At 53.8% G+C, this 12861-nt stretch overlaps 1 protein-coding gene across 2 annotated transcripts in view; it reads left to right on the top strand.

Annotated features, from left to right (window-relative positions):
* SGSM2 (small G protein signaling modulator 2) overlaps positions 1 to 12575 on the top strand; it is a 35996-nt gene extending 23421 nt beyond the window's left edge. For both annotated transcript variants that reach the window (XM_012740652.3, XM_012740651.3), the window contains 12 exons: positions 3886 to 4039; positions 5092 to 5156; positions 5235 to 5380; positions 5850 to 5978; positions 6235 to 6417; positions 8065 to 8451; positions 8728 to 8852; positions 9337 to 9419; positions 9579 to 9688; positions 10441 to 10537; positions 11770 to 11937; positions 12331 to 12575. In XM_012740652.3, coding sequence (XP_012596106.1) covers positions 3886 to 4039; positions 5092 to 5156; positions 5235 to 5380; positions 5850 to 5978; positions 6235 to 6417; positions 8065 to 8451; positions 8728 to 8852; positions 9337 to 9419; positions 9579 to 9688; positions 10441 to 10537; positions 11770 to 11937; positions 12331 to 12419 — 1736 coding nt within the window. In that variant the 3' untranslated portion in view covers positions 12420 to 12575. The remainder of the gene's footprint in view (positions 1 to 3885; positions 4040 to 5091; positions 5157 to 5234; positions 5381 to 5849; positions 5979 to 6234; positions 6418 to 8064; positions 8452 to 8727; positions 8853 to 9336; positions 9420 to 9578; positions 9689 to 10440; positions 10538 to 11769; positions 11938 to 12330) is intronic.
* Positions 12576 to 12861: the final 286 nt, after the last annotated feature.

Raw genomic sequence — 12861 nt, 5'->3', positions numbered from 1 at the left:
GAGGGGTTAGGGGAGCCACCATGGGAAGAGACACCAGGGCTCAGTTTTCCCAGCAGGCCTGAGGGCTCCACCATGGCCTGGTACCTTAGCATGAAATCTAGAAATATCTGCAGCATGGTATCCAGGAAGAGGCACAGGCTCAGGACCTGGAGACATGAATTCCTGCCCCAGATATGCCCTGGCTCACTGTACGGTTTTGAGCCAATGTCTCACTGTCCTGAAGCTCGGTCGCCTCATCTGTGCCAGGTGCTATGCCAAGGATATATGACAGGTGTGTTCCCAGTGTCCTTGATTGCAGAGGTGCCCTTCACTGGAGATAACATAGCACAGTGGCCACAGCCCCTCAGTGATCCTCTGTCCACCACCATCTTTCTTTCTTTCTTTTTTTTTTTCTTTGAGACAGAGTCTCACTCTGTTGCTCAGGCTAGAGTGCTGTGGCGTCAGCCTAGCTCACAGCAACCTCAAACTCCCGGGTTCAAGCAATCCTCCTGCCTCAGCCTCCCAAGTAGCTGGGACTACAGGCATGCACCACCATGCCCGGCTAATTTTTTTTCTATATATTTTTAGTTGTCCAATTAATTTCTTTCTATATTTAGTGGAGACAGGGTCTCGCTCTTGCTCAGGCTGGTTTCCAACACCTGACCTTGAGGGATCCACCTGCCTCGGCCTCCCAGAGTGCTAGGATTACAGGCGTGAGCCACTGCGCCTGGCCCACCACCATCTTTCATAGCACAGAGCTGGTTGGTGAAGAAGGAACCCCTCTTTTTGTAGAGTGATCAGGCAGGGGGCCTGTGAGGGCTGGGCAGAGGTGTTCAAGAAAGAGTAGGTTAGGAAGAGGTTGGGGAGTTTCCCCACCCCCACCCATTCCTGTGCCACAGAGTCAATTGCTTCTCCTGTTTCCCTTCCGCTACAGAGAGTATCTTAAGAATATGTCACTCCTCTTATGCTACCACAAAGTTCTGCCAAGAAGCCCAGTTCCTCAGCCCCGCCACTAAGCCAGTGATAATGAGTCTCTCTGTCCCTGGGCAGCCAAGGCTATGGCTTAGCACACACCCAGCACATCGTCAGCACAGCCCTGCCCTTGCGCCCACGCCCACTCCCAGCCCCTCCCATATGAGTCTGCAGGCCAGGCCAGGTCGGGAACGTCCACTTCTGGTGTTTATTACTGTCTGTTTCCTTGCACACCTGGACTTAAGGCTGATGCTTATTTATAGGTTAACTAACTTTGAGCTGTGTGGGAAGGTTAAGCTCTGAGGGCCAAGAAGGGGCCAAGAAGCCCCTTCTTACCCTGTGAGCTGGTCATCAGGCTAGAGGCTGGAAGGTCCCAGCAGAGCCCTTGTCTTGGCAGACTTGGTGATAGAAAGTCTTAGGGCTGAGGCCTCAGGTATCAGAGAAACGTCTAGGCCCACTTCCAGGGGTTCAGAGACCTCAGGGTTTGTCTAGGAATCCCCTTGGAATTCAGGGGCTAGAGCAACCCAGTTTGCAGCTCCTCGGCCCCTAATACTTGGGAAAGGAAAGGAAGCATAAAAGAATCCACAGGTGGTTAAGGAGTTGGGATGGGGGATGGAGCCCCCTCCACTCCAGTCCATAATGACAACACTGTTGAGTTCGTTCTGCCAGCCATTGCTTTTCAGGCCTGCAACATGCTTGACTTGTGCATGTGAATCAAGTGGCGGGGTGTCCAGATTTCCCCTCCCTCCCCCTCCTCTCCCTTCCTTCTCCTGCTGCCTCCTCCACAGAGCAGAGATGCTATTCACTCTAATTCTGCTCCAGGCCAGGCACCTTTCACTCGGAGTCTTAGGGGCTGTGGGGTTCACCCACCCAGATTGTTTTGCTTTACACTTTCCTCACACTCAGAGGAGAGAGTCAGAGTCAAAGCTGACCCATCAGACCCCCCGTCCAGCCTGCTGCCCCTCACCCAGTCACTCCAGAGCTCCAGCTATCTGCACTGGGTTAATTCAGAGACGCAGTGTCCAATGCTGGCTGGTTCAGCTCCTTCCTGGAGAATTAAGGTGAAGAGCATTGACCCAGGAGACTCGCTTGGCTGGGCCCTGCTTTCTGGGCATGAGCTTGTTTCCCTTTGTGGCCACCCTCTGCCCTCTGCTCCTGCCACCTTCCCTGCCTGCCCACCTCCTGCCTGCTGCCTGCCCGACTGGGCCTACTCGCACCCCAGCTCCTCTCAGGACTGACCTCTCTCCTGCCTGCTGCAGGGGCTCCCCCCCCACCCCACCTGCACTTTCCTCTCCCTCTCTCCTTCCCGGAGTCTCAGGCATGGCTTGCAACCCCTCACTCCCAGAGCCGCAGCCCTCCTCACCAAGTGTGTTCCCTTAATTTGCCTCCTGGTGGAGCTGAAGGGCCAGATTATCTACAAAAATGCCAGCCATGGGTCTGGGAAGCAAGCTCCAGTCACAGCAGTGCAGCCCCTGAGGGGACTGGAAGGGGCTCAGCTCAGCTCTCCCCAGCAAGGCACACCCAGAGCTGGGATCTGGCTCCCACAAATACCAGTCCTAGGCCTGCTCCACACCATGGGCCAGGGCCCAGGCTGAGCCAGGGCCACACTAGACTCAAGGAGAAAAAGCACTGCTGAAAGAAGTCTGCTCACCACACACAGCTCTCTCTCTCTCTCCTTGTTCTTCTTCACTCTTCTCTGCTCTCTTCCTCCCTCCTGACATCACCTCCTAGTACTTTCACTTCCTGCCTTCACTTTGCTTTATCTTCGTGGCTTACTGGACCTGCCAGAGTCCCCCATGAGCAGTGCCCTGCCCTCCTTGGGCCCTGGAAGCTCTTAAGGATCTTCAGTTCTGATTCAGACCAGCTGGGTGAGCTGAGAAAGCTCGCTCTGCCAGTGGTGTAGACGTGTCCAAGGAGCTGTCTTCTGAGGCTATACCTGGGCACATTCTTCTATGACTAGCATGTTGGATAGCAGGCCGGTGTGTCCAGCTACCATCCCCATCCCCACAGTGGCCTAACAGCCCTGGAAATTTTGTCCTTCCTTCCAGCTCACTCGTGTGTTTCTAGCCACCATGCTGAGTGCAGTCAGGCTAGGCGAGGATGGAGGAGAATTCAGAAGGGGTCCATGTGATCTGGCAGCAGGGAGCACTGTTCTTCCTTAACAACTGGCCACCAGATCTGGATGCTCTCAGAAGAGTAAGACCTGTAGGATAGGTAGCTCCGGGATCCCTTTGGGGCAGGCGTCCTCAAACTATGGTCCACGGGCCACATGCGGGTGTTTTTGTCCATTTGTTTTTTTACTTCAAAATAAGATATGTGCAGTGTGCATAGGAATTTGTTCATAGTTTTTTTAAACTATAGTCCAGTCCTCCAATGGTCTGAGGGACAGTGAACTGGCCCCCTGTTTAAAAAGTTTGAGGATCCCTACTCCGGGGCTTTGGTTAGTGGGGATTCTTCTAGAGGGGAGGTTCAGAGTTTGAAGCATTCTCAGCACCTTTCTGAGCACAGCAGAGTTTGCCCAAGAAGACCAGGCTGAATCCTTGAAGGCCAAGCTAACTGGCAGCATTTTAGGGAACTCAGGCCTTTGTTCCTTCTCTTTTCTTTCCCCTCCCTCTAGAAAAGCGAGTGTTTGCTGGCAGTGAGATGGAGATAGACAGCCACAGTCATTCATGACAAAAGCCCAAGTATTTTATCACGTGCAGAAGGACACTTTGCCAGTCCTCTCCAGGCTTGCTGGAGGCTGGGAAGTATCCGGCACCCTCTCTCCCCACCATTTCCGTCTCTGGGCTCTGGACCAGGCAGGCAGCATCCCTGTGGTTTTCCAGCAACGGGTGACTTCATGCTGCAGCTCTGGGCACAGAGGTGGGCATGCTGCAGGGTGCTTGGGAGAAGAAGCCTGTCACTCCCTGACCATGGCTCCCTTCCTGCCCTCAGATGCTGGTGACATGATCGAGATGCAGGGCTTTGGCCCCAGCTTGCCAGCCTGGCACCTAGAGCCCCTGTGTGGCCAGGGCTCCTCCTGTCTCTCCTGCTCTTCCAGCAGCTCCCCATACACAACCCCCAGCTACTGCAGCTGCGTCCCCGACCGGTGAGTGGGCAGGGCCCAGAACACCAGTTCCCCTTCGTGTGTCCATCCATGTGTGTGTCCATCTGTCTTAAAGGCTGTGTCACTTGCATGAGTTGGATAGACCTGGGTTTAAATTCCACTTCTGCTACCCATGTGACTTTGGCACGTAACTGAGTCACTGCAAGCCTGTTTCTTTTTTTTTTTTTTTTGAGACAGAGTCTCGCTTTGTTGCCCAGGCTAGAGTGAGTGCCATGGCGTCAGCCTAGCTCACAGCAACCTCAATTTCCTAGGCTCAAACAATCCTACTGCCTCAGCCTCCTGAGTAGCTGGGACTACAGGCATGCACCACCATGCCCGGCTAATTTTCTATATATATTAATTGGCCAATTAATTTATTTCTATTTATAGTAGAGACGGGGTCTCGCTCTTGCTCAGGCTGGTTTCGAACTCCTGACCTCAAGCAATCCGCCCGCCTCGGCCTCCTAGAGTGCTAGGATTACAGGCGTGAGCCACCGCGCCCGGCCTGCAAGCCTGTTTCTGAACCTCAGTTTCTTCATCTGTAAAATGAGGACAATTCCACCCACTTACTAAGGCACTTGTGAGGACTTAATGAGACAGGACCATGTGAACCTCCAGAGTTGTGCCTGGCACATAATAGGTGCTCAATAGTTGTGAGCTCCCCTTCCTCATGTGACGTAGATTCTGCTGTCAAGCTGTACATCTGAGGACACTCACCACATACCTGGGCATCTGCCATGTGCCAGGAGCATTGTGTGAGTGGCCTCTGTGCAAGGTGTTCTCTTGTACATATTTCTCCTGTGACCCTCAGGAGGGTCACATTCTCTCCATTTTCACATGAAGAAACCAAGATTCATTAAGGTCCCTGTGTGGTTAGGGGCCAGGAAGGGCCCCCAGCAGCTCTATCCAGGGTGGCTGGGAGGGACAGGGAGCCCAGTGACATGCTGCTAGGCTGTGGATCCTATTCCCTGCATCATCCCAAGTGCCTGACCTGTCCCCAAGCCCAAAGGTCCTTCCCTCTGTTCCTCCCACCCTAAGCCAGGCTGTTTCCACAGGTTGCCCCTCAGGCTGCTGTGTGAGAGCATGAAGAGGCAGATTGTGTCCCGGGCCTTCTATGGCTGTGAGTGTAGGGTAAGGGGGCTGTGAGGGTGAGGGGCGGGGAGGCGCCTCAGTCACAGCCCCGGGCTGCCCACTGCAGGGCTGGCATACTGCCGCCACCTGTCCACGGTGCGGACCCACCTGTCAGCGCTGGTGCATCACAACATCATCCCACCCGACCGGCCCCCCGGGGCCTCAGGCGGCCTCACCAAGGATGTGTGGAGCAAGTATCAGAAAGATAAAAAGGTATGAACTCTGGGGTTCCAGGGCCAGAGGCTGGGTTGAGGGCCAGGGTGGGCAGCAGTGGGTGCAAAGCTACTTGCTTGTAGACTGAAGGGGCATTCCGGGTAAAGTGTGGTGTGGATTGGGTTGACAGGCCAGGACTGATGGCTGTGGATGACCTGGTTCATGGTAGAATCCCATACAGCTGAGTCTGTGGGTTTACATGGGAAGAGGGCTGGGCAGGGAATGCGCCCGCCTCCACGTTGCTCTGTGACCTTAGGCAAATCTTTGCAACCCTCTGGGCTCCATTTCTGGCCCTGTAAGGAAGGAGGGTGGAACAGGAGGATGTGGCTGTCCCAAACCAACATTTGCCTGGGCTTCAGCAGAGTGACTAAAGCCCCCTCCGTGGCCCCAGTTCTCCATGGGATGGGGTTTACCCAGCTGGGCCACACTGACCTTGGGGCTGTACAGTCTTTACTCCTGGGTCCCTCAGAACTACAAGGAGCTGGAGCTGCTGCGGCAAGTTTACTATGGAGGTGTGGAGCACGAGATCCGCAAGGACGTCTGGCCCTTTCTCCTTGGCCACTACAAGTTTGGCATGAGCAAGAAAGAGATGGAGCAGGTAAGGGGGAGCCTGTTCTTGTGGGGCTGGGGAATGGGAGCTGGGCCAGGGACCCCAGGGAGGGGACCTCGTAAGCCTCAGCTCCATCCCAGCTGGAAAGAAACATGGCAGAGAAGGATGTTAGCAGGGTGGCTCCACTGTCCCCACCCTGAGGCCCTACTCTAGTCTCCAGCCATCCTAGCCTCTGAGACTCAGGGCCATAGGTCCAGTGCCTGGTGCAGCCCTCCCCCATGGTCACGGTGTGGTCTGAGGACAGGTGGACGCAGTGGTGGCAGCAAGGTACCAGCAGGTGTTGGCGGACTGGAAGGCCTGCGAGGTGGTGGTGAGGCAGCGCGAGCGGGAGGCTCACCCAGCCACGCTCACCAAGTTCTCCTCGGGCAGCAGCATCGACAGCCATGTGCAGCGCCTCATCCACCGAGATTCCACCATCAGCAACGATGTGAGCCAGATGGGGCCTTGAGGGGTGGGGGGGCCTGCAGGGAACCACGAGCATTTTATGCACAGTAATGTCCCGAACACCAGCCCAGCCTCTAGTACTCACTGGCAGTGGAGCCCTGGGAGAAAGGCTTAATGGGTCATTTTCTTCAACTGAAAAGTGGATAACTGTCCCTCTGCTGCCTATTTCTGAGTATTGTAGGAATAAAATGAGATAGTGCATTGTCTCCTGTTTTAATGGACTGGTAGGGAAAGATGGGTTTATTGGGATTTAGAGAAACCCTCTTTCCTTGTAGAGCGACCTCAAGGCTAGTAACAGGCAGCCCTTGGTCCCAGTCCCAGACCCACTACCGACAAGATGAGTGTCTCTGGGCAAGAACTTTGCATGTCTGGGTCTTGGTTTCCCCTCTCCATTCATATCCGCTGATTGTTAGAGGCTTCTCAGAGAGCTGCTGGCCAGAGAACAAGGGAGCCGTTAGAGTGGTCCTATTGGTGTCCACTGGCGAGATCCTCCCTCCTCCATGATGTTGGGTGTGGCCTTGCAGAGTTAACTATGCAAAGAGCATGGGAGAGTAGTTCTTCCTGCCATCACCCCTGCCTTGAGAACAGCAAGTTTTAAACTATGGCTACTTGGCCCAGCCAACACTGATAAGTTTCATTTTTAAGGGCACTTTTATTAATTTATGCTTTTTCTTTAACATTGTTTCTTTAGATAACATGTATTTTTGTTACTTTACTAAATTCTTAATAACCGAAAACCTAACCTCTACTTTCCCATGTGCTTTGTTCTTAATCCCCTATTCATGAACATACTCTCCTTCTCTCTGGCTTTGGGTTTTGGGAAGCCTGACTCTGTACCAGTGCCCAGCTGCTCAGCTCACAGGCGGCAGCAGCCTGCCTTGTTGGCAGTGCGCTGAGGCTCTTGATTGCCTGAGAACTGTGGCCTTACCCAATACTTCATGCTTCTTGCCTACAGTGAAAACTGCCTTTAGCATCCCTTTGCCTATGAAGTCCAAATAGAAAAAGAATGAACAAAAACAGTCTGTGTATGTCTTTTATTTTACCTGTGATCGGTCTACTGTTCCCAGTTAGAATATGTTTCCTTTTACTTCTTACCTCTCCTCACCTTGCCTGAGGGCTAACTTAACTGACTAGGTACTTGCTGCAGAACTTTCTATCTTGTCCTGCAGAACATTCAGTACTGAAAATAAGGGAAAACTTGTTTTTCCTAAAACCTGTAGCCTGCTTCCCAACCAGGATGCCCCAGCAGCTACACCAAAACACTGAGGACACTCTCCTGGTCTCGTGACTTCAGGCATTTGTAGAATGAGACTTAGTTCAAACTAGCCACTGGGACTCCAGGCCTGTGTTTTCCCTTCTCTGCAGCAACTACTGGAAGCCCTAGAGTGCTTCATACAAGCAGAGGCTGGATAAGGCTAAAGGTGGCATCTTCGTGTTTGCCCAGAACCTTATTTCTCTGCCCAGTTAGCTGGGTCAGAAGTTGGCTCAGTACCCAGTGGTGGCAGTGTTGAAGGCCATGGTGGGAGTAGGGGAGTGAAGAGAATTCTCCATTCCAGCCCAGGGAGGAGGCAGGGGCTGCGGGAAGGTCCTGGAGTACAGGTGGGAGTTACCGTCTCTTCACTCCTACCAGGTATTTATCTCTGTGGATGATCTGGAGCTCCCTGGGCCCCAGGGCCCTGAAGATTCCAGACCAAAGCCTGAGCAGGAACCAAGAGCTGGGACTCAGGGCACCGCCATGGTGGAGCAGCAGCAGTCAGTGGAGTTCGACTCTCCAGACTCAGGACTGCCGTCCTCGCGCAATTACTCGGTGGCCTCGGGCATCCAGTCGAGCCTAGATGAGGGACAGAATGTGGGCTTCGAAGAGGAGGACGGCGGTGGGGAGGAAGGGTCCCATGAGTCAGTCCCTGCAGCCCACACCTTCTCCGAGCCTCAAGATCCCAGCCAGGAGAAGGCTTCTCAGGCCAGAGAGCTGGAGGCAGGAGAGGAGCTTGCAGCTGTGTGTGCTGCTGCCTACACTGTATGTGGACGTTCCTCAGGCATCGTTCCTAGCTGGCCCCAGAGGCCTTCCTGACATCCCAAAGCTTGGGGACGGGCTGGTAGGGTAGCAGGTGGGGGTGCTCTGACTGTCCAGGGAGGGAGCACTAAGCCCATCTCTCAGTATCCCCAGAGGACTCTGTTCTCTGAGTTCCTCAGGTTCCCTGAGTTGCAGCATTTCTTTGTTGGGCACCACCTCCTGCCCCCAGCCTGGAAGGGGCTGGCCAGGTTTAGCCCTGACAGCCTTCCACATTTCCAGATAGAATTACTGGACACTGTGGCCTTAAATCTGCACCGCATAGACAAGGATGTGCAGAGATGTGACCGCAACTACTGGTACTTCACACCCTCCAACCTCGAGAGGCTCAGAGACATCATGTGCAGGTGCCATTGTGGGGCAAGGCTCAGGGTGGGAGGTGGGGACCCTGTCCCACACCCTGACTGCCACTGGCTGCTTTGTGAAAGGTTAGGTCTGGAAGGCATCTTGCTCCTCTCTCCTGTACCTGAATCACACTTGGCTCCCTCTGTCTGGAACTTTTTCCTTGCAACGCCCCTCACTCCACCCCTCTTCATTCTTAGAGGTCTTTGGGATCTCAGCTTCAGCCATGCTTCTTCAGGAAGCCTTACCTGACTTCCCTCCCCTGTCCCACATCCCAAGCTGTGCTGGCCTCACATTTCTTTCAAGTGCCTTGGGGAACAGATGGGGTGTTCCCTACTGTCTCCCAGTGTGGGATGCATAGTAAGTGCTTCAGGGTCATGGAAAGGCTGGCATTGGGTGGCAGGCTGCTCTATGCCCATCTCCTCAGGGATCCCTGAGGGGAGGGAAGGATGGAGCATAGCCACAGTGACTCTGTCCCTGGCATTTCAGCTACGTGTGGGAGCACTTGGACGTGGGCTACGTGCAGGGCATGTGCGATCTGCTGGCACCTCTCCTGGTCATCCTCGACGATGGTGAGGGAATGAGGGAGGTTCCTAAAATGGTGTTGGGATTGGGCTGACATTAGCTGGAGAAAGGAACAGAAGATGGTAGGTCTGGAAGGGAAGGATGTGAGCCATCCCAGCCTTCTGGGGTCTCCTGCCCTGCTGGCTTCACTCCTGTCTCCCCCTCAGATCAGCTGGCCTACAGCTGCTTCAGCCACCTCATGAAGAGGATGAGCCAGAACTTCCCCAATGGGGGTGCCATGGACACCCACTTTGCCAATATGCGCTCCCTCATCCAGGTAAGCCGCCCATGGTTACATGACCAGGCAGTGCTGGGTTTGTCCTTGTCCATAGGGAGGCCAGGGAGCACTCCAAAAATGTCTTTTACATACAAGCTTAGTTTCTTTCCTTTTAAAAAACATTGTTTTTAGGCCGGGCGCGGTGGCTCACGCCTATAATCCTAGCACTCTGGGAGGCCGAGGCGGGTGGATTGCTCGAGGTCAGGAGTTCGAGACCAGCCTGAGCAAGAGTGAGACCCTGTCTCTACCATAAATAGAAAGAAATTAATTGGCCAACTAATATATAGAAAAAATTAGCTGGGCATGGTGGCTCATGCCTGTAGTCCCAGCTGCTCGGGAGGCTGAGGCAGGAGGATCGCTTGAGCCCAGGAGATTGAGGTTGCTGTGAGCTAGGCTGATGCCACGGCACTCACTGTAGCCTGGGCAATAAAGTGAGACTCTGTCTCAAAAAAAAACATTGTTTTTGAGGAGTATGTGTGTGTGAATGATTGTTCCCATGAAAATTCTGGAGAATAGCAGGGATTAATGATGAAATCAAATATTCAGAAAATGATATAACTCTAAAAAGAATATAGCCCAGAGAGATGGGGAGAGACCCGTCCTGATGGGGAGAGACCAGGTGTAGCACAGCAGAGAGGCCGACCGCTAGGTCTGGGGAGCCCATGCTTCCGTGGGCATGGAGGATGAGGAGTGGTCCGAGAGGCGGCAGCAGTTCAGGGTTCAGTCTCTCTCCCTTTCCCCACCCACATGAGATCCTGGACTCAGAGCTGTTTGAACTGATGCATCAGAATGGAGACTACACCCACTTCTACTTCTGTTACCGCTGGTTCCTGCTGGATTTTAAGAGAGGTAAGAAGTGGGTTGGATCTTGGGGCTAGGGGCAGGGACAGCGGGAGATCCCTCTTCCCCAAAGCCAGTGGTTCTCAATTCTAACTGTACTTTGGAACTTCCTGGAGAGCTTTTAAAAACTACCAGTGCCCTGAGCCCCACCTACCTCAGACTTACTAACTATGGCTGCCTGGGTGTACATGTTCTTAAAAGTTCCCTAGCAGGCCAGGCTTGGTGGCTCACTCCTGTAATCCTAGCACTCTGGGAGGTCGAGGCGGGCGGATTGCTCGAGGTCAGGAGTTCGAATCCAGCCTGAGCAAGAGCAAGACCCGGTCTCTACTGTAAATAGAAAGAAATTAATTGGCCAACTAATATATACATAGAAAAAATTAGCCGGGCGTGGTGGCGTGTGCCTGTAGTCCCAGCTACTTGGAAGGCTGAGGCAGGAGGATTGCTTGAGCCCAGGAGTTTGAGGTTGCTGTGAGCTAGGCTGATGCCACAGCACTCTAACCTGGGCAACAAAGTGAGATTCTGTCTCAAAAAAAAAAAAAAAAAAAAAGCTCCCTAGCTGATTCCAAAGTGCAGGCAAGGGTTGGCAGTCACCACTCTAATAGGTAATGGTTTTCAGAACCTTTTTCAAGCCAAAGCTTCCCTGAGCACCAAGATGCAAGGCCTATAAAAGTAGAGTTGAGCCTGGTGCAGTGGCTTGCACCTGTAATCCCAGCTACTTGGGAGGCTGAGGTAGGATGATCACTTGAGCCCAGGAGTTTGAGACCAGCCTGGGAAACATAGCAAGACCCCATCTCTAAAACAATGAAAAAAATTAGCCAGGCATGATGGTGCATGCCTGTAGTCCCAGCTACTTGGAAGGCTGAGGTGTAAGGATTGCTTGAGCCCAGGAGTTCAAGGCTGCAGTGAGCTACGATTGTGCCACTGCACTCCAGCCTGGGTGATGGAGTGAGACCCTCTTTAAAAAAAAAAAGTGAGTTGCTCGGGTGAAGGTGAAATGAAGTACAGATATGGAGTCTGCAGGAACCCAGTGTACAGAAATTACTTAAGAGAAGAGTGGGGTCTTGGGTATAGAACCCCTATTCTTGAACCAGGTCGTGTAATGGGGTGAATCCCATGACCTTGGGCCCTGGTGCTCTGACTCCCCACCTGGCTCCACCTGAAGGCCCGTGGCCAGCCAGGCTCAGCCTTAGCCCCAGCCACGTGGCTGGGACTGGTAAGCACCATCTCCTTACTGTCCCCAGAGCTGCTGTACGAGGATGTGTTTGCTGTGTGGGAGGTGATCTGGGCGGCCAAGCACATCTCATCAGAGCACTTTGTCTTGTTCATCGCCCTTGCCCTGGTGGAGGCCTATCGAGAGATTATCCGCGACAACAACATGGACTTCACTGACATCATCAAGTTTTTCAATGGTATGAGCTGTTCTGGTCATCCTGGCTGTCCCCAGTAGGGGTTTGGGGCCTCCACCTCTGGCCTGGGCAGAGTTAGAAGATTCTCTGGAATTCTGGGGTCCCTTCCTCATAGGGAGGATGTCAAGAATCCAGCAGGACCAGGCACAGTGGCTCACACCTGTAATCCCAGCACTTTGGGAGGCCAAGGTGGGAGGATCTCTTGAGGCCAGGAGTTCAAGACCAGACTGGGTGACACAGTGAGACCATGTCTCTTAAAAAAAAAAAAAAAGAATCCAGCAGATAGAAAGGCAGCCAGATAAAGGCAGCATATAGAAAGGGTAGCCAGCCACAGTGCTCCTCTCAGCCTGCTACCCTCTCTCTGGGCCTCCCCACAATTATCCATGTTTCCCCCAGAAAGGGCTGAGCGTCACGATGCCCAGGAGATCCTGCGGATTGCCCGGGACCTCGTCCACAAGGTGCAGATGCTCATAGAGAACAAGTGAGAGCTGCAGCCAGGAGGCAGCAGTTGCATGGAGCCTGGGCACCAGGCCCCTGGGCTCCAGCAGGGAGAGGGGCAGGGGCACCACAGCCCAGACTGCCCCAACCCGCAGCTGACCCTGCTGCCCAACTGTGTTCCTAACAAAGCGATTGTGATCTGACTCCGGGCAATGCTGGCCCTGTAGGGCAAGTCATGGGCCAGGGTGCCCTCAAACCAGGGCAGGGATGGGAGGGGTCGGCCTCAGGGAGTAGCTGCCCTGGGGAACGCCTACTCTGCTCCCCTCTCAAATATCTGGGAGTAGCCCCACTGCCACCTGCAACCTCGGCCTGGACTGTTCCCCGTGAGTCAACCTGGGGCCCTGTAAAGTTAGAGGGCTATAGTGGCCCGGGCCCTACCTAGCAAGGGTTGCGTGGGGAGAGGGCTGTGCTCTAGCTCTTCTGAGGGTC

This window comes from Microcebus murinus, chromosome 18, assembly GCF_040939455.1.
Source record: "Microcebus murinus isolate Inina chromosome 18, M.murinus_Inina_mat1.0, whole genome shotgun sequence".
NCBI classification, from domain to species: Eukaryota; Metazoa; Chordata; class Mammalia; order Primates; family Cheirogaleidae; genus Microcebus; species Microcebus murinus.
Note: the sequence above shows the minus strand (reverse complement) of the source record. Positions and strands in the feature narration are given on the sequence as shown.